Genomic DNA, 21,142 nt, shown 5'->3' with positions numbered 1-21,142 from the left:
AACAAATGTATCCCCCAGAATGCTGCCTGTTTTGGAAGAGCTGCTCAGGGGACGTTTATTGAATGCGTGAATGAATGACTGAGGTTCCCCAGCTCCAGGTCCCAGTTTGTCCAGAGCAGACCTGGGACTTGGCTCAGACCTGGGTGATCTGGAGGCCATTTGGTGCCCTCTGGGTTGATGTCGCTCATTGCTGCCCTCTCCTCTAACCTAGGAGCTGGCCAAGAGGACCCCCGGCAAGCACCCAGACCACCCGGCAGTCCAGAGCGCCCTGCAGGCCATGAAGACCGTCTGCTCCAACATCAATGAGACCAAGCGGCAGATGGAGAAGCTCGAGGCTCTGGAGCAGCTGCAGTCACACATTGAAGGCTGGGAGGTGTGTCTGGGGCAGAAGGAACCTTCTGGGCTGGAGACAGACCCAGGCTGGGGGAGTGCACAGCTGTGGGTTCACACTGCCGTCTGGGCACCAGCTTTAGCCTGTGGCATATTTTGTTTGGCCTGCATGTTTCTTGCAAAAAAAAGTTTAATTATTTTTCAGGGAGGTCCACATAAAAGTATAGATTTTTCTTAAAAAAGCTTGGTAACCCTGGCCCCCCATCTTGCGTGGCATCAGCCATCGGAGCCTCTAGTTTTTCTCCCTACCCCACCCCCAATCACTCCTTCATGTTTCCTGACCTGCCTGGTGTCCTTTGAGCTTTTGATGCCAAGGTCAAGGGTAGTGTTTAAGAGTTCACTCCAGGACAGAATTCTGGCTTTAACACTCCTTTACGGTGGCTTTAGGCAAATGTCTTCACTTCTCTGAGCCACGCTTTGTTTATCTATAGCTGTATGTAGTAGGTACTCAATGAATGGTAGGTATGGCTGTTACTGGGCGTCCCAGGGGGCTCAGTGGTAAAGAATCTGCCTGCAATGCAGAAGGTGCAGGAGACACGGGTTCGATCTCTGGGTGCGGATGATGCCCTGGAGGAGGGCATGGCAACCCATTCCAGTATTCTTGCCTAGAGAGTCTCGTGGGCAGAGGAGCCCGGTGGGCTGTGGTCCAGGGGGTCGCCAAGAGTCAGACGTGATGGAAAGCGACTTAGCACAAGCACATGGATGTTACTGGGGTCATGATTATTAGGGGATGGGATTCTTGATCTCTTCTGTTGTGGCTTCCTTGAGTTATTAGAGCCTTCCTGAAAGTCTGTGGAAGGAAATGGGAAAATCTGGATAAATAAGAAAGTTAATATCTGAGTAAGTACAGCTGGACTACGAGAGATTGAGACTAAAGGGGAAAGACTCCTGGACATAGATTTTTCTCTGAATCACCGGCCTCAGACCATTTGGCTTTTCTGGCACTTGCCTCGGTCGGGATTTCCGCTGCATCTCCTTGTGGTGTGTGCGTGTGCGCGTTCTGTCGCTCAGTCGTATTCGACTCTTTGTGACTCCATGGACTGCAGCCTGCCAGGTTCCTCTGTTCATGGAATTTTTCAGTCAAGTATATTGGAGTGGGTTGTCATCGCCTCCTCCAGGGAACCTTCCCAACCCAGGGACTGAACCCACACCTCTTGTGTTTCCTGCATTAGCAGGCAGATTCGTTACCACTTGCGCCTCCTGGAACGCTTTCCCTACGTTGGGGAGTCCTAAATGAGACTATATGGCTGGGAGGCCGAGGGTGTGGCTGCAGAGGGGAGAGGCCTGTGTTCAGGAAGGAGGTGGGTGGTTGTGCATTAGTGTTTATCATGTGCCCACTCGCCTTCCTGCCCAGCTGAGGCTGGAGAACAAATAATTGCATTTCTCAGACTCCCTGAGATGGGATGGGGTTGGCCAAGATCAGATCCAGCTGCGTGAGATTTGGAAGGCAGGGCTGGGACAGAGGTCACCCTTCTGCTCTTGCAGCTAAGCACAGTCGTGATTGTGTTGGCTCTCTGTGATCGCATTTGCAGAGGGCCCAGCTTCCAGCTTCTGGGTGTCAAGGGGAAGGGCTCTGTTGTGCTGTTGGTGGTGTGTATCTGGCAGGACAGGGTGGCTTTGTAGCTGATAGTTAAGGCTACATCACCTGAGGCCTGGCAGCAGCAGCTTGGGCAGCATTTCCTGAGAGTACCAGCTTGGGCGGGCTTTCCCATTGGCTCGACAGTAAAGAATCCACCTGCAGTGTAGCAGACGCGGGTTTGATCCCTGGGTTGGAACGATCCCCTGGAGGAGGGCATGGCACCCCACTCCAGTGCTCTTAACTGGAGACTCCCATGGACAGAGAAGCCTGGTGGGCTGTACAGTTTATGGGGCCGTGAAGAGTCAGACATGACTGAAGCGACTGAGCACGCTCACGCCAGCTTGGGCGGGCGGGGGTCTGACTGTCCCTTTCCCCAGTTAGGGCAGGGGCAGTGGCTCCCCTGCAGGGCCAGTTCTGCAGGGTTCTTGGTTTTCTGGCAGCTGTAATTCTAGGCTGCTCTAGCCCCTCCAAGAATTGAGTAAGGCCCTCATTTTTTTCTGCTTGGTTTCTGTTCCTGCAACTGAAAATTGTGTCAGTTAGGGTGTTCCCTCTAAGGAATCTTGTTTCACCTTCATGATGCCAGAGCTCTGATTTGGTTTCTTGTGACCCTCTGTGGTTCCATGATGGTGCAGCTCCAGGTATCATCTGATACAAATCAGGAGGAGATGGGACCCAGTTCTTCTTCCTAGTGGAGGAAAACCTTTCCCAGAAGCCCCAGAAGGACTTCCTTTTCCATCTCATTGGCCAGAAATCAGTCACTTGGCTACTTTCACCAAATATGCTAACCTGAAGTGTATATACAGTGGACATGTTTAAATATCTGTTGTTTGGGCTTCGAGTTTCCTGGCAGCCAAGGTAAAAAGAGCAGGACACATCAGTTACTTAGCGTTCGTTTGTCAAAAAAGGAAGAAGCTGGGCAATTCTCGACATCCAGCTAGAAAGAACATTTCTCATGTGGGCCCCTGTGAGGAGAGCATTAAGCAAGCAGTTTGGCAGTCAGACCAGAAGTGATTTCCAGATGCCTTCTGGTAAATGCCTAGGGAAATAGAAACTAAGGGTCTCTGAGGCTCTTTTGACCCTGAAAAATCTGCAGTTTGAGAATGGCCCTTATTTTGATCAGTGTTGCTGGGTGCAGTAGGAAGTAAAGTGACCCAGAGTAAGAGTTGCTGGCAATTATTGAGCACATGTTATACATTATTCCAGCACTAGAAGAGAGGGCTGTTGCTATCCCCATTTCACAGAGTAGAAAACTGAGGTGCAGGCTCTTGACTTTGGATCCAGCCTTTTAACTTACAGATGATCCTGCATTAAGCACGTCTGTCTTATTCTCCTGGCCTCATTTCCCCCTACTTGTCTAATTTTGGGCTTCCCTTGTGGTTCAGTTGGTAAAGAATCTGCCCTCAATGCAGGAGACCCAGGTTCGATCCCTGGGTCAGAAAGATTCCTTGGAGAAAGAAATGGGAATCCACTCCAGTATTCTTGCCTAGAGAATTTCATGGACAGAGGAGCCTGGTGGACTGTAGTCCATGAGGTCACAAAGAGTCAGACACGACTGAGCAACCACACTTTCACTTTTACTTGTCTAATTTCAGAAATAGTATCTTTAAAGTTGTCTCCTGGTGTCATTTTGTCAATAAAGTGAAGCACAGAATACAGATGATTTTAGAAAAATGTGACATAGTGTTCTGTATAGTAGGAAGGTTTTCAAGTTTGATCCTTAGAGTGTACTTGGGAAAATAATATGTTCCAGCTAAAACAAATAGTGTTTAACTGTGGAGCTGCTTGCAATAGCTTCATGCCATTAGCAGTTAGCACCTCAGGGGACTGGATGACTTAGGGCAGCATTCACAGTGAACAAAGGTGGTTGCAGGTCCTGATTTTTGATTCTCTTCTTGATACTTTCTAGCCTGTTTGACCTCTTGCCAATCTGATTAGATAGCTGTCCTCTCTCTCGCAATATGGCTGGCAAGGGACTTGTTTCCGGAGGAGGCTGATCTTGTCTTGGCTACTCTCTTGCTGTGTGCTCAGGCTTGCATCATTAGTTTGATCTCTGATCTGTGGGTTTTTTTGGCCTGATCCTCTATAAGCCAATTGTCCATTTTAGTTGTGGGACTGGTTTAGTTAAAACCAGATAAGGTAATCCATAAATCCATTTTATTGAGCACCAGGAAATGGGAGTATGTCACAAGAGTGTGGAAGTAAGCATATGGGCCCACCCCCTCTGCTTAGAGGGGTGCCCTTGCCTCAGTTTCCTTATCTGACAAGTTTGGATAGTGGCAGGAGGCCACACAGGTCACTTGAGGATTTGGGGATTAGATGAATGCAAAGCACTCAGAACAGTGTTTTTTTTTTTTTTTATTGGTTCAAAGTAAATACTCCATAAACGTCAGGAAGAGCCGTGGCTGCAAAGCAGGATTTCTTGTTTGATTTTTTTAGATGAGAAAGCATCATGCAGCTTTGGCAGGGCTCATACCAGTGTGGGCTGACCCTCCTGCAGAGGGATGCTCCACAGACTTCCGTGAGAAGCTCACAGTTGTAAAAAGACATGCATGGTCTTAATAAGAAAAAGAGAGAACACACCATTCTTGCTGGTTCTGGAAGCCCCGGTTTAAGAGACTGTCCACTGCTCACTCCCCCAAAGAGGGACAGTGGGAAAGAAGCGTGAGGAAAACATACAGTTAAAAAGAGAGACCATAAATAGAAATTCTTGTATGTTCTTCCCACCCTCTCTGGGATGCCTTGTGCTCTTGCCCCTCTGAAGACTCCTGCTGTAGGCCAACAGGTGCACCAAAACGCTTCAGGTCCCCGTTTAGGAGGAGCACAGGAGACAGAGGGGAGTGGGCGGGGCAGTAGGGCCACCTGTCTGGGTTCAGGTCTCAGCTCACCCACTCACTAGCTGTATCATTGTGAAAGCCGCTCTGTCGTGTCTGACTCTTTGCGAACCCACGGGCTATACAGTCCATGGAATTCTCCAGGCCACAATACTGAAGTGGATAGCCTTTCCCTTCTCCAGGGGATCTTCCCAACCCAGGGATCGAACCCAGGTCTCCCACAACGCAGGTGGATTCTTTACCAGCTTAGGGATCGAACCCAGGTCTCCCACAGTGGGGGCAGATTCTTTACCAGCTGAGCCACCAGGGAAGCCCAAGAATACTGGAGTGGGTAGCCTATCCCTTCTCCAGGGGATCTTCCAGACCCAGGAATCGAACCGGGATCTCCTGCTTTGCGGGCGGATTCTTTACCAGCTGAGCTACCAGGCAAGCCTGGACTAGCTGTGTGGCCTTGAACAAGTCACTTCACTGTTCTGTGCCTTTGTTTCCTAAAGTGAAACTCCGTTTCTGTAAAGTGAGAGTTGTAAGGATTAATGGAGTTCTGTGAGATGCTTAGAACTGGAGTTGGAGGGTGATAAGCTGTGTGCCTGTGTTAGCTTTCGCCCTCTTCTCTGCATGGCACTTCGCTTCTGCTCTGTCTGAAGGAGGCCTGCAGCCCTGACTGGCGGACACCGTGGTGCTCAGCCTCTTTGTGTGTATCTGGCCCTTAGCCCCAGCCCTGACCTGGGTTCAAGGATTCCAGGGAGATTGTCAGCTGGGCTTCTTTCTTAGCAGGGCTGGGGTGGAAGGGGCCTCTCTCTGCAGTGTCCTGGGCACCTCAGATGCCGTTTCCTGGGTGGCCCTTGGCCGAGGCCAGGGAGGCAACTTCCCAGGCTGGGCGTGCTTCTTCTGTGCGGCCCCCTAGCCTTGGTCTGGGTCTGCGTGGCCTCTGTGCTCTTGGTCCTTACAGCCGGGCCCAGTGGTAGGTTCCTATAGAAGCAGCCTTCCACCCAAAAGGGCGATGGGCATGACAGCATTTTGGTTCCCTTCACTTTGGTGTCAGCTGGTGCTCTGTATCTTACCAATCTGGGTATTCCCTTTACTCTGAGTATAGTTATTCTAAAATACTATACATTTGAATGCTTCCCTGGTGGCTCAGACGGTTAAGATGCGCCTCCAGTGTGGGAGGCCTGGGTTCAATCCCTGGGTCAGGAAGGTCCCCTGGAGGAGGGCATGGGCACCCGCTCCAGTATTCTTGCCTGGAGAATCCCCATGGACAGAGGAGCCTGGCGGGCTACAGTCCATGGGGTCGCAAAGAGTCGGACACGACTGAGCGAGTAAGCACAGCACGTGCAAGCAGCCCAAATCCCCGTTGGAGCCTGGAGGGACTGGTAGGCGGGCACGAGAGAGGTGGGCAGAGGAGACAGAAGCACGGGGTCTCGAAGGAAGTGTCGCGCCGCTGTCTGCTCTGAGCTGCCCTGTGGGCCACGGATGGACTCTCATCACCGGGGAGTCGTGCTCTCCCAGTTTGCACGGATGCTGAGGCTCCAGGGGCCGCTTTTGCCCCTATACCCTTGGAGCAGCAGGCACACTACCTTGCTGGGTCTCTGTGCTGTGGGCGTCACGTATCTGCTGGTGGCACACAAGCGTCCAGGCGGTGATTTCTGTTAACGGGTATGTGCTTGTGTCCTGGGCTGCGCAGCCCTTGACTGCAAAGAAGTTGGTTTCCCAAGACTCAGAGGGGGCTCTCTGGCAGCACTGGGGGAATGGATTTGTTGTTTCCAGCTGCCCCATGGGCACCAAGCAAACCCGCTCTGATAGCAACGGAGGGAATTGCAGCGGGCAGTTAGCAGACAGTCTCATTTCTGAGTTGCCAAAAGCAGTTCCTCTTGCTGGGTCTCAGAAGTAACTGAGATAGCAGGCCTCTCTGGGGTAGGAACTTGTCGCTCCCGGGTGTTGAGTGTCTGGGGAAGGAGATTCTGTGCAGAATCCCCGCTCTTTCCTCCCTCAGTTCATTTCCAGGCAGAGACAGCATCTTGTCTCTTGGTTTCTCGCTACTTTGTGATCTGCAGGTCTGTAATGAATTTCCCCTAAAATAAACACTTCCCTGTCATATCCCCTGGGCCTCAGTGTCGGAGGCCCCACCTGTGGATGGAGCCTCCATCCTTACCTTGATGTATTTAAAGTACATCAAGCACTTAAAGTTGGAGGCTCTGCAAAAGAGAGACGTTAATGATTTAAGTGAGATAAAAATCTTGGGGTTTCCCTGGCAGTCCAGTGGTTCGGGCGCAGGACTTCCACTGCAGGGGGCACAGGTTCAATCCCTGGTCAGGGAACTGCAATCCGGCGTGCCGTGCACTGCAGCCAAAACGAGAACAGCAACAGAGCAACCCGCCCAGTGGTTTATTTCTCAGTAGCGATGCAGGCTGAGGGTGGGGCGGCCCTGCTCCGTTCGCACCCTGGCCCCTTCCGGTGTTGTCCTCTGCCGTCTGCTATAGCGGGTCCTGCCACTGTGGCTGCCTTCCAGCCTAGGCAAGAGGCGACAGCGGAGGAACGGGAGGGAGGCGGTTTTCTCTCAAGAAAAGGATGTAGAAGCGGGGCACGCTGGCCAGAATATCGTCGCAAGACCACACCTGGCACGAGGGATGCTGAGACGTGGAGTCTGTGGTTGGGCAGCCACCTGCCAGCTGAAACCGCCTTTCTCGGATGGAAGAGGAGCATGGGTCTGAGACTCCCCCCTCCCCAGGGGCCCATGCCCTCCAAGGTCTCTTTCCCGCTTGCTCTCTCTCATCACTATAAGATCTCTCTCCCCCGGGCCCTGGTCCCCTCAGAGCTCCAGATGGACCTGTGTGGTCCTTGGCTCCGAGGACTCCTTCCAGCAGGGACCTCGCCCCATCCGTATCCTCAGCCTCTTTATCTTCGCCATCCTCCCAGGCGTCCCCAGTGCCTTTCCTGACCACACTGCTTGAGCCCCACGAAGGTTCAGTGCACCCCACGCACACCCAGCATCTTGGTTATTTAGCACAGATGACCAGGTAGAATTCAGGAACGGTTCCCATCTCTTCTCGCATCCCCAGTGCTCTCAGAATCCTTCTCCTGGTGGTGTTCACGTGGGGTTGGTCACTTGTTCTTCAAGCATTTGCTGAGCACCTACTGTGTGCCAGAGTGTGTGGGAGGGGCTAGAAGTACGGATGCTTGATAATGCTTCCGTCCTTAGGAAAGTGGCATTCTTTATATGTACATAATGAATTCTACCAGTATTTAAAAAACGTTTATGTATTTACTTGGCTGTTCTCGGTCTTGTGGCACGCAGGAGCTTTAGGTGCGGTATGCGAACTCTTAGTTGTGGCACGTGGGATCTAGTTCCCCGACCAGGGCACGAACCTGGACCCCTTGCGTGGGGAGCTTGGTGTCTTAGCTGCTGGAACACCGGAGAAGTCCCAGAGGTGGCATCCTCGTGGAGGAAATAAAGTAACAAGATGCAAATAAATAAGTGGGGAGGGGATTGGCAAAAAAACCAACCAAACAAAACACAAAAAAACCTATAAACAAAACACAGCCTGGGCCGTGTGGGCTGAGTGAGTCCTTCCACCTCTCCAGGTCCCAGGGCCCCTCTCTGAGCAGCGGTCGTCTCTGTGTGCTCCCACCAGCATTATTCTGGCACATGCCCCAGAGGGAAGCCGTCGATCGGGTGGTACTGGGTTTCTGTCTGCTCACCTCCAGTGGTGCATTGAGATTTTGGGGGTGTGAGGGAGGCAGGGGAAAGAGGGGGTATTCCCAAGGGCTCTCCTGGATTCACCAGCTCATGCCCTGCTTCCCTGCCCCATTGCTCTCCTAGGGCTCCAACCTCACCGACATCTGCACCCAGCTCCTCCTGCAAGGGACGTTGTTAAAAATCTCTGCGGGCAACATCCAGGAGAGAGCTTTCTTCCTCTTCGACAACCTGCTGGTCTATTGCAAGCGGAAATCCAGGTGAGTGGCTGGAGGCGGGGCCAGGCTGGGATCCGGTTGCACTCTTGACAGTTTCCCCCTAGGGCCGCTGGGCCTCCCTTTTCTCCTCTGAGTTGAGGGATTTGTTCTCAATCAGTATTCTCCAGGAACATAGGTTATTTAAAATTTTCTACTAGTCGCATTTAGAAGAGCAAAAAGAGGTTGGTGGAATGAATTTAAATAATATATTTTATTTACCCCAGTATATCCCCCAATATTATTATTCTACCTAATCAGTTTAAAAAATTGAGTGAATAGATATTTTGCATTCTTTTAGAAAAATGTACGCTAAAGCTTCAAAATCTAGTGTGTCTGTTACGCTTGCAGCACCTCTCAGTTTGTGCTAGGGACCTTTTAAGTGCTCGGTAGTCATGCATGGCTTGTGGCTGCTGTAGTGGACAGTGTAGATTGAGGCGGTCATGGGAGTTTGGAGATTTTTTTTGGGCACTCGCATCCTGTGATTCTAAGATCCAAAGATAGATGGTTTGAGGGGAGGGGTCCTTCTGTTACAGTTTTTTGAGGGAAACATAGTGTCTTTGTCATCCTTGTTTCTTACATTGGAGCTTCTTAAACTTTGTAGAGTGAATGGATGGCTGGATAAGCGGTAGACCGATGGGGATGGATGTTTGGTAGGATGTGTGGGCAAACGGGAGGAGGGATGGATGCGTAGCTGGAAGTTTGGGGGATTAATGGGTGTAGGTGAAGGGAGGCCGGGAGGCAGGGCTTGTGGATGCGTGATGAGTGAGTAGATGAGTGAGTGAGTGGTTGGAGTTTAGGAGCTGGCTGGATGGAGGGATAGATAGTTGGTTGGGGGAATCTATGTTTGGGTCGTTGGAGAATGGATATGAAGACATGATGCGCTGGCTGAGGTGTGTTTAGATGAAAGGTGAGTTGGGGCCTTTATAAGTAAATGGGTAGATGGATGGATGGCTGGATGGTCATAAAACTGGGAGGCTGGGTGGATGGTGGAGGTTTCGAGATTGGTGGATAGATGGTCTGTTGGATGGGTGTGTTGAAGAATGTTTGGTTGGTAGCTGCCAGAGTGGCTAGTCCCTGGTGTGGGAGGTTGGGTGATTGGATGGTTGAGTTGCTGGGAGGTGAATGAGTGAGTGGACAGAGGGAAAGTTAGGAGACGGAGGGGTGGGGCATGAGCGGGCGGTTGGGTGGACGAGTGGGTGGGTAGGTTGGTGGGCCAGGAGAATCCCTGCCTTTGGGTTTTCTCGCTGAGGAGGTAGAGGACCGTCACAACTGACCAGTGCAGCCCTTCTTGAGTGAAACTTCTTCCTGCTACGACGTTTCTTCAGGGGCGAAATAGTGACTTGCCAGAGGCTGCTTTATTCTTTTATCTAGCAAAGGCTAGGGCTGAGGGGAGGTCCACATCTGCGCCCTGCTCTCAGCATCACCTCCACTTTCCTTTGTGGTTCTGGGCTTCTCACTTACTGTCTCCCTGAGCCTCATTTTCCTTGTCTGATTCTGCTGGCCTCCTAAGGTTCCTCCTGTGGTGAGGAACCGTTCCACAGGATGAGTGAGGGGTGTTCAGTGTGGGCGTGAGGAAGCTTCTCATCATCCTCCTTCAGCAGTCTGACCTCTCTGAGCCTTAGTTTTCTCCTCTGTAAAATGGGGTTGATTTAAGAAAAAGTTACAATAGTGTCCGGTTAAGAGCCGAGTTCCTTATTATTTCTCTAGCTCCGTGACTTGGCCTCTGTGCTTCAGTTTCCTCATCTGTGGAATAGGTTGAATTATCCTGTACCCCGCAGAGCCATTTTGAAGGACAAGCCTGTTAAATTTGCTTGGTGCATAGTAAGTGCCCAGAGCGCGTAGCTGCTGTTACTGTTAACCCCCACAAGTGACGAGTTCCTGTTCAGTGTGATCCCGTCAGTGCAGCTTTAGCACAGAGTAGGCACTTCAGCCACAGGCCCCTCCCTGTGCCCCCTTCCCTCCGTGTTCTGGGGCTTGCTCCTTCTGGTCAGAGGCCTCCGTGTCCTTCCTCACCGTCTCTGCGTGGCTGGGCCACGTGTCTCTTTCTCATTGACGTTTTCTTCCCGCTCACTCCCTTGGTCTGTCTGTGACTCACGTGTCCTCCTGTCCCTCCATCAACGCTGCCCTCTCCTCCTGCCTTGCGCCCTGCCTGTCCTCACTGGGGCCGTCCTGAGAGTCCTCCTTCGGCGATGCCAAGGCCACTGCCAGCATCCACCCGTAGCCCCGCCTGCAGCACCTCCCTGGGCCGTCTGAGGCAGGCCCTTTTCCCAGAACCCGGGGATTTAGAAAACAGCACGTCCCTCCAGGCCCCCGTGGGCCCCCAGCCCGGGCCGAGTTTGCTCAGGCTTCAGCCACCCCTGTGTGGGCCCTTCCTCCGCTGGAGCTATAGCAGCTGATGCTGGTGGGGCTGGACCCCCAGGGGGCCTTCTGGGGCCGGCCCTGTGGCCACAGAAGCTCTTGTAATGCCATTTCCGGCCTCAGGCTTTCGAGTGAATGGGGCAGGCTGGAGGCAGAGGGCACACATCACCCGGGAGAAGCTGGCAGGCTGCCGCCTTTCCTGCACCGGGTCAGGAGCCCGAGGGCTGGGCTCTGAGAGGTCTTGGGGCCGTCAGTGGCAGATGGAGCTCCCGGCCTGACTCTGATGTGGTCCCAAGAAACACCCGACGCTGGTAGCTGTCTGCCTCTGGTTATGTCTTTGCCAGGCACCACCAGTCCGGGTCATGGGTCAGGAGAGGTCTCTGACTCAAGAGTGCTTCTGGTCTGATTCAAAACTGGAGGCTGTTCAGGACTTCCCTGGTGGTCCAGTGCTTCGGAATCCGCCTTTCAATGCAGGGCGACGCGGGTTCCATCCCTGGTTGGGGAACTAAGATCCCCCATGCGGAGGGGAAACTAACCTTGTGTGCCTCAGCTACTGAGTCTGCAAATTGCAATGAAAGATTCCCCAAGATACAGCGAAGATCCTGCCTGCTGCAACTAGGACCCAGGTGGCCAAAAAAAAAAAAAAAAAAATAGAGGCTTTTCGGGTGTCAGAAGTGGAAGGGAGAGTTTTAAAAACCCGCCTCCCCGTTCTTCAGAAGAGGAAACGGCACAGGAGAGCTAAGTCTCATTGTCTCAACTGCTGGTTTCAGATCATGGAGGCGTCAGCATTGTGTAGTGGTTACAGATGCAGAGACGCTGCCGCCTGCCTCTGTTTTTCTATCTGTTCAGTGGGGGTGAAAGCACTCTCCATCTCCATCTGAGGTTGTTTTTACAGATTAAGATAAAACACGTAAGGTGGTTAGAATGGTGCCTGGTACAGGGTGTGTAAAGTGGGAGAAATCTAAAATCGTGTCTCCCCTTGGTTTTGTCACACACAGCTCACACTTCACTTGGGTCTAAAGCAAGATTCTTCATTTTATGTAGGCCGCACCATGGCATGTGGGATCTTAGTTCCCTGACCAGGGATCAAACGTGTGCCCTCTGCGTTGGGAGCGTGGAATCTTAACCACTGGACTGCCAGGGAAGTTCCAGGATTCCTCCTTTCATTGCAACGTCTGCTCCAGACCTTTTTCTCCTTGAGTCTTCTTCATTCCTAATAAAGGGCACCGCCAGTTACTCAGGCTCTGAGGCCAGAGTCTTAGCTGCCCTTCATTCTGAGCTGCCTTACCCCTCATCACCAGCAAATGCTTTCCATTCTCTTATCAGACGTTGGCTAGAACCGCAGTGTGATTCTGATAAAAATTGCAGGAGGGAGGTTGTGTGTCTGTGTACGTAAATGATTTTTAAAGTTCACATGGAAACACAGACAAAGACAGCTACGACAGTTTTGAAGGAGAACAAAGATGGAAGACTTTGATTACGGACACCAAGGCTTGCTGTAAAGCTGCTGTAATTAAGACAGTGTAGTTAAAATGGTGTAAAATCAGACAAGATTAATGGAGTGCAGTAGTGAGTCCAGAAATAGACCTATGTAAAAGCAGTCATTTAAATTTCAACAAAAGTACCAAAGTGGTTCAGTATATGGTGCTGGATCAGTTTGATATCCAGCAGGACGAAGATGAGTCTTGACCCTTCATACAATATACAAAAGTCAACTTCAGATGGATCATTGATTTAAATGTGAACAACAAAACAATAAAGTTTCTAGAAGAAGGCATAGGAGTCTGTCTTCATGATCTAGGGGGTAAGCAAAGATTTTTTAAATTGTACGGACAGTATAATTATAAAGGGAAAATATATTTATCAGACTACATTAAAATTAAGAACTTTGTTCCTCGAAAGACTTCAAGAAGAGAGTAAAAAGCCAGGCCACAGAGGAGGAGAAGATCTTTGCTATCACTTTGCAAAGGACTCCTATCCATAATATATAGGCCAATTTTGGCCTTTTGCCTATTTTTATAAATAAAGTTTTATTGGCAGATAGCCATGCCCATTCATTTTTGTGTTGTTTGTGAATGCACTCATGCCTCAAGGGCTGAGTTCAGTAGTTGTAACAGAGACCATCTGGCCCACCCAGTTGAAAATGTTTACACGCTGGTTCCTTTTCAGAAGAAAATCTGCTGAGCCCTGTTATAAAGCATTGAGAAAAAGACAGCCCAACAGAAAAATGGTCAAGGGACAGTCATTTTACAAATGGAAGACACCAGATGGGCAATAAACATGAAAAAGTGCTCAGCCTCTTTACTCACCAGGGAAATACAGATGAAATCTTTATTAGAGACACTCTTCTCTGCCACCAGAATGGCCAGAATGAGAAATTCAATACCAGTTATGGAGACTGTGGAGCACCTGGAATGTCTGTACGCCACTGGGGATGTGGCTTGGCAGCGTCTACCAAAGCCAGTTGCGTGCATTCCTTATAACTGAGCAATTCAACTCCTAGGTAGATGAACCCAAAGAAAGGCGCACGTATGTTCTTCATAAGACACGTGCCAGAACATAAGGCGCAGCGCCAGACTGAAGCCAGCCCAAATGTCTGTCACCGTCACCCCGTGTGATTCCATGAACGTGAAGCTCCAAAACAGGAAAGTGAATCCAAGAGGTTAGACATCAGGATAGTGGTTAATCTTGCAGGGGGTAGGAACCGGAAGGGGGAATGATGGAGAGCTTTGGGGGTGCCTCCTGCCCTCCCATATTGGAAGATGTAGTCTCAGAGACTGCGTCTTGTTCCCTGCTCGGAGACTGCGTCTTCCCTGCTGCACCTAGAGTAGTGCCCAGTAGGTATTCTCTCGATCACCTGTTGAATGCATGGGTGAGTGACGCCCCCAGTCCCGCCTTGGTAGCCTTCCTGGAGGAAGTGCTGGTCAGATGGTTTGTCAAGTGACTAAGTGGGTGTGTGAGAGTTCACCTGAGTGAGTGAATCAGTGATGGGTAGGTAGATATTGATTTCTCCATGTAGAAATGGAGTTCCTTTCCATTCTGGTTTTATTTCAGGAAGTTCCTGTTTGTTAGACACCCTGACAGCCTCTACCCATTTTCTAGCCTTAGAAGAGTGGGGTTTCTATTGCTCCTTATTGGTTTCACATCCACATCTCCTATTGGCTCAAAAGTAGCTCTGGGAAGTCAGCAAGGTTATTAGCCCATTTTTCAGATGAGGAAGCTGTGGCTGAGAGTGGAAAAGAGACTTGCTCAAGTCACCCTGGCACCAGCCAAAACGCCACGCTTCTGAGCCAGTTCCTGCCCTGCTCCTGTCCCTGGGTATCCTTCTGGTGATCCTACCTGGGTATCCTTCTGGTGATCCTACCCGATCACTCTGTTGAAGATGACTGAGGCCCAGGGAGGGGACGGGTAGGGGACGCCGACTTCCCGCTGTCTTTCAGGGTCACTGGGGGCAAGAAATCCACCAAGAGGACCAAATCCATCAATGGCTCCTTGTACATCTTCCGGGGTCGAATCAACACTGAGGTCATGGAGGTGGAGAACGTGGAGGACGGGACAGGTAGGCCCCACCCGTGCCCTGCCTGAGCCCAGCACCCCCTTGTTGTGCTGCGTGGGTTTCTCACTGTGGTGGCTCCTCTTGTTGTGGAACACGGGCTTCGGTAGTTGCAGCTGCTGGGCTCAGTAGTTGCGGCTCCTGGACTCAAGCACAGGCTCAGTAGTTATGGCACACACCAGCTTAGGTGGCCCATGGCATGTGAAATCTTCCCAGATTTCACAAACCAGGTCCCCTACATGGACGGCCGGGTTCTTAACCATTGGACCATCAGGGAAGCCCCTGCATTAGGGTTTTAAGCAGCCTAAAGTGCACCAAGGAGATGGGCAAGGAGGCAGGGAAGCACCAGGGGAGACTTCTTTACGGGCAGGTCTTCCTTGCCCACCAGAGAAGAGATAGGAGAGGGAGCATTTGAAGGATGGTAAGTTCAACCCCCAAACCCGATCCCATTGAGGTCTCCACTGCCCTGTCTTTTTGGAGCAGGCAGGGCTGTTCCCATGACCTCACTCATAAACGTATAATGATGAATGTTGAGTTGTATGGCTGAGTCCTTGCTGACCCCCTCCCTTTGCCTCCTGCCCCCACTAGCGGATTATCACAGCAATGGCTACACCGTCACCAACGGCTGGAAGATCCACAACACGGCCAAGAACAAGTGGTTTGTCTGCATGGCCAAGACAGCGGAGGAGAAGCAGAAGTGGCTGGACGCCATCATCCGCGAGCGAGAGCAGCGCGAGAGTGCGTGATTGGGGGCTTTCCTGGATCCGGGAGCATATATGGCTTCCCTCAGTCTGATCCCTCCTGTCGAGTGAGAGCTGTGCTGGGGACAGGGCGTAGGGTCCTTTCCAGAGAGATAGGGGCCATCTGCCAAAAAGCAGGTCTTTGAAGGGGTAGGAGCTCTGGGACTGTGATAACTTGGTGTGAGCTCAGCTTATCTGGTTTAGCCCACTAGACAGATGGGAAGACTGAGGGCTAATAGAGGAGACTTGCCCAAGGTCATGCCAATGTGGTTGGTCATCCTGGGATTCTTGGCAATAGTGGGGGGTCAGCTGGAGATAGGCTTTCGGGATCCACAGGCTTGTCCCCTCGGCTCCCCAGCGCTTGGTGCTGACGTGTTTCCTCCGCAGGCCTGAAGCTGGGCATGGAGCGCGACGCCTACGTCATGATCGCGGAGAAAGGGGAGAAGCTGTACCACATGATGATGAACAAGAAGGTGAACCTGATCAAGGACCGTCGCAGAAAGCTGAGCACCGTTCCCAAGTGCTTCCTGGGCAAGTGAGTGCCTCCGCCCTGCCCTCCCCTGGGGCCCTGGGCCTCGGCTGCACACACCTGGCTCTTCCCAGCTCTGCCCCTTCCCTCAGGAGCCCACCTGGGCAGAGCCACCCAAGCACCCTAAATCCTTATGGAACAGCCCTTGGAGGTCAAGCGTAGTGAGGTCCGCATATGAGGTCTTTCGAATGTTTTTGACCACAGCTCACTGCAAAATGTAAGGTTGATATTGAGACCAGGTACACACATACAATCCATTAATTGTATGCTCGAAGCCAAAGTTTCACAGAATTTACTGTGCTTGGTACACTCTACAAGAATTTGTGTCTATTCTGTTCTACTCATTCTTCATTTCAAAAATACTGCTGAGACCCATAAAATTGCTTTCACACACTACGAGTGGGTTGCCCACCCTGGATTGAAAAACACTGCTCTAGCATTTAAGCTGGAGAAGGCGATGGCACCCCACTCCAGTACTCTTGCCTGGAAAATCCCATGGACGGAGGAGCCTGGTAGGCTGCAGTCCATGGGGTTGCAAGGAGTCGACGCGACTGAGCAACTTTACTTTCATGCACTGGAGAAGGAAATGGCAACCCACTCCAGTGTTCTTGCCTGGAGAATCCCAGGGATGGGGGAGCCTGGTGGGCTGCCGTCTATGGGATCGCACAGAGTTGGACACGACTGAAGTGACTTAGCTGCAGCAGCAGCAGCAGCATTTAAGCAAAGAAAGGCCCCTGTAGCTATGTCAAGCAGAGGGGTATTTAATGCAGAGAGTTGATTTCAAAGATTTCGGGAGGGCTGGAAGAGCAGATGCAGGCCTTTGAATTCGTCTGTTCAGATGCCCTAATGAAGTCCCGGAGTCTGGGCAGCTGAAACAACAGAGATGTATTTTCTCACAGTTTTAGAGGCTGGAAGTCAGATCGAGGTGCTCGCTGGGTGGGTGTCTGGTAAGACCTCCCTTCCGGAGATCCATAAGGGGAGGGAGGTCCCCTATGGCTTTCAGTAGTTAGGGCCTCCAGTTTCTCTGTTTGGGAACTACATTATTTCCTAATAATAAAATCTTATTGCCCCTGCTCCTGTTTTATAACTGAGGATCAAAGGGCCAGAATGCAGGTGATTTGGGATCGGATCCTAAACCCAGGTTTAAATCTCATTCACCTGGGGGAGCGGGCTGGGGCCTGGGAGACACAGAGGAAGAATTGGAGTCCCTGTAAAACCATCCCGTTGTTTCCAGGCCCCGCTGTGTGTTAGACCTGGTGGTCACGCTCTGGAGAGGGTAGGAGAATGCCTGGGGCCTCACAAAGCCTATGGGGAGAGAAGCTTGCCTGTGAGGCTGGGGTTCTGTTTATAATTCATTAACTTTCACCCTACTTGCTTCTGCAAAGCTTTTGGGGAGGCCTGGGATAAAAGCTGCTGGAATTATTCTGTTGTCATAGACCAGGGGAGAGGTGACTTGGTCTAGGGTGGTCACCGGGAAGATGGGGGCAAGTGTCACATTCTGGGTCATCTTGAAGGTAATGGCATTTGCTGACAGGGGGAGGGAAGAAGGGAATTAAGGATTATGAGTACCTGGAAGGATGGATGGCTGCTTGCTGAGAAGTTGTGGGGGAGATGCAGGGAGGTTTCAGGGGGTGGGGGTACAGCCCAGGGGATGTTTGGATGCTCATATAGAGACTGGCCCCCAGATGGAGATGTCTACTTGTTAGGTGGATATGAAATCTTGACTCAGAGAGAAAAGTCTGGATTAGAGACCTAAGTGCAGGGCATGTGGGCATTTAGATGGTTTTCAAAGTCATGAAACTGAATGAAATCCGCAAGGGGATGAGTAGAAAGAGGGCAGGAAAGAAATGAGGTAGGGACTGACTGGGCCCTGGGGCGGAGGAGCAGCTATCAAAGGAGATGGACGAAGCTGGCAGAGAGGTGGGAGGCAGGCGGGTGAGTGCGGTGACGGAAGCCAGGTGGGGAAAGGTGCGGAGACTTGGAACCGAGGTTTGGACGTTTTAATAAGGCTGAGATGCCCCGTAGACATCTGCGTATTGACAGATATTGAAAGGTTGTTGGATGGGCGGTTGGAGACAGTATGAAGCTGGGGTGGGGGGTGGGGTAGGGGTCACGGCCTGAGGCTTACGATTGGCCTGGCAGCAGCCAGGGGGTCTTAGGGGTTGTCGGGACCCTGAGAGGTGGCAGTGATGCCTTTGAGTCGGGACTTGCCCTCAGGTGAGGGACCCTGCTCCGTGTTCCCTGGGAGGCTCTCTGGAGGGGTGAGTGTGGGCCTGAGACCTGCGGGAAGCCTGTAAGGGGCAGCCTGGCTGGTCTGCATCAGCTAATCCCCTAATCCCTGGGCAAGGAAGGAGGTTTTTCTCTTAGGAGAGGTGTGCTTCCGGCCCCCCAGGGTCAGAGGCCCTCCCTGCCCCTTGCCGAACCCTTCGGAGAGCTTAGCCCAGCCGGACGGGATAACCGGTCTGTGATTAGAGCTTCAGCAGTGTTCTGTCTCCTTAGGAAGGATTAGGGAGATTTCTTTCATTGCCCATTTGAAACAGGGCCAGGGCTGATGACTGTTTATCATCGTGCTAATGGAACCCACCTCCTTGCACGGCTTTGCTCTGCCTCCAGCCCGGGGCCGTGGTCCTCTTTCTTCGCGGCCGGGACCCAGGTCCCCTCAGGTGGAAGGAACCAGGAGCCCTAGGGACACGGCCAGGCAGCCTTTCTCCGCTCCAGGTGTGGCCACGTGGCCGTGCCCTTTAATCTTCACGTGACACTGAGGGTTCACTGACATTATCAGTGCACGATTGCAGTAAGTTGCTAAGTCACGTCCAGCCCTTCTGTGATCTCATGGACTGTGGCCTGCCAGGCTCCTCTGTCCATGGGATTTCCCAGGCAGGAATACTGGAGTGGGTTGCCATTTCCTTCTCCAGGGGATCTTCTCAGCGCAGGGATCCAAGATACCCGCATCTCCTGTGTTGGCAGGCGAATTCTTTACCCCTGAGCCACCAGGGAGGCCCCGTCAGTACATAGTAGGTGATAAATAATGACTCGCCAGGCATTGCTGCAGACACCCCCCGGAAGCATTTCAGACCGTGGAGTCACAGGGGTGAACATAACCCCCCGCCCCCGACCCCCAGTTCCTGCCCTCACGGAGCTCAAGGTTGTGGAGCAGACGAGCAAGAGAAATGGGATTCTTGCACTGACAGTGAGTGGACACTGGGTCTCAGCTCAGGGGCTTTCCTGGGAAGATTGCCAAGGGGTACCTGTGTATCCCCTATGCCCAGCCTTGGATTTGACATACAGTAGGTGAAATCCATGTTTACTGGGTGCATGATATAACGGGGCAGGAAGGAAGAGCGATGAAGGCTGATGCATGCTAACTCTCAGCTAGGCCCCTGTTCCGTGAATCTCCGGCTCCTGCCCACGTAGGCCGATCTGCTCCCTGCATCCCCAGCGGCCCCCACCCTGCATCCAGTTACGTCTTTCTGGAAGACTGCATCTCGCTGCTCCTTGTGCCCTGGCTCCCACCAACTGGTGGACCGCTGGCTTCCTTACTTCTCACTCAGAGGCTGATCCTCCTGCCTGCACTCTCTTCCCTGCACCCCCGTGGAGGCAGACGATGCCCTGCTGACCCAGTGCGCTTTGCAGACGTGTTTTCCATAAAACTTGGTATTCAATATCCACATTTAACAGTTGGGAGATTTCACAGGAAATGCTGGATTTCTGGCTTCTCTTGAAAAGTCGTAAGATGCTTTAGTCTCCCCATTTGGACACGGTTGGCCGCCCTGAGTGGCTGCCATCTCCAGAAGTGCTGGCTGGCTCAGCAGAGTTTCCACCTGGCCCTTTTTACTCATTTACGAGAGGTCAGGGTCCCTGCATTAGAGGTGAATGATGTCTGGTTTTGAACCCTGGATCCCAGCTCAAGATTCAGTGTGATTCGAAAATTACTGACAAAATCCAGAGGGTCCCTGGATGAACCACTTGCCAGATGGACCCTTTGGAGGCCCAGAGAGGGACAGCGATTTGCCCAAATCTGCCCAGCAAATTGATTCTCAAAAAAGGTCGAGACTCAACTCAGGGCAGAAAGCTGGGTCTCGGCTCCTCTGTCGTCTGGGCTGCCTTTTTCTGCGCTAGCAGCTGCTGCAGGGAGCTTCCTGTCTCTCCCCGACCCTGGCCGCAGGGCCGCCAGTTCGGGCCAGAGGTGGCCCCCCGAGGGGACAGCTGGTGGGCAGCTGGAGGCCGAGTCTCAGCTTCCAAGAGTGGGCACCCTACATCTGTTCGCCTCCCCCAGCTGCTGGCAGCTTTCTTTCTGCCTCTGATTTTAGGGACTTGGGGAATAGGGCTGAGGGAGGGCAGGACTCAGAACAATCTCTTCCCCACCCGGGGCTCTGCAGGATAGATCTGTTTCGTCTGCGCCCTCCTTGGCCTGCGCTGGGGCTCCCTGAGTGCCTCGGCACACCCCACTACCTACACACAAGGCAGGTCTTTGCTCTGCCAAATGCTGGAAAGCTAAAAATAGCCCTGCTCCCCTCTGGCCCTGTAATTGGAGGCGGAACAGCTGGTTTCGATAAGCTCCATGCTCTGGCCAACTGCCACCCGCTTTCATTGAGTACAGATTGCCTCGCGTCCCCAGCTCTCCCCTTTCCTGCTGACTTCCACTGGGCTGAGCTCTGCATGGAGCCCTAAACACTCCTCTGAGACCTGGGACCTGGGGTCTGGCTGAGCCCCTGCCCTGCTGGGTAGTCACGTTGGATTTGTCTCATTTCCTCTGGGCTTGTGAGCACATCTTTCTTGCTGAGGCCTTCCTGCTTCCCCCAGAATGTTCCTTCTTGTTGCCTGGCTCATTCCTTCAGTTGTTCATGAGGTTACTGTGCCCTGCTGTGCTTGGGTTCCTCTTCCAGGTGCTGGGGGCGTAGATCTGTGAGTTAGACAACAGGTCTCCATCAGCATGGAGACGACATTCTGGTTCTGGGAGATGGCTGATAAACGCATCCATAAATCTGTAAAGAGTACGGCTCCAGTGATGAGTGCTAAAAGGAAGTAAAACTGAAAGATGGGGTGGTTTGTGTGGGGGTGGGGTGTTTTGATGAGGTGGTCGGGGAAGACTTCTTCAAGGAGGTGATATGAGCTGAGACCTAAAGATGAAAGAGAAGGGCAATGTGAAGAGCTGGGGAAGGGTGTGTCTTGGCTGCAGGAACAGCAAGTGCAAAGGCCCCGAGGCAGACGTGA

The 21,142-nt window shown here is 52.2% G+C and overlaps 1 protein-coding gene across 1 annotated transcript in view; it reads left to right on the top strand.

Annotated features, from left to right (window-relative positions):
* The window catches only part of PREX1 (phosphatidylinositol-3,4,5-trisphosphate dependent Rac exchange factor 1), a 177,224-nt gene that overhangs the window by 109,553 nt on the left and 46,529 nt on the right, over window positions 1–21,142 (top strand). The window contains exons 6-10 of the mRNA XM_068986839.1: window positions 212–373; window positions 8,618–8,751; window positions 14,547–14,665; window positions 15,248–15,397; window positions 15,787–15,934. Of these exons, the coding sequence (XP_068842940.1) occupies window positions 212–373; window positions 8,618–8,751; window positions 14,547–14,665; window positions 15,248–15,397; window positions 15,787–15,934 (713 nt within the window). The remainder of the gene's footprint in view (window positions 1–211; window positions 374–8,617; window positions 8,752–14,546; window positions 14,666–15,247; window positions 15,398–15,786; window positions 15,935–21,142) is intronic.

Source organism: Capricornis sumatraensis, chromosome 15, assembly GCF_032405125.1.
Source record: "Capricornis sumatraensis isolate serow.1 chromosome 15, serow.2, whole genome shotgun sequence".
NCBI classification, from domain to species: Eukaryota; Metazoa; Chordata; class Mammalia; order Artiodactyla; family Bovidae; genus Capricornis; species Capricornis sumatraensis.
The sequence above is the reverse complement of the archived record's forward strand: the minus strand, read 5'-3'. Positions and strand labels throughout refer to the sequence as shown.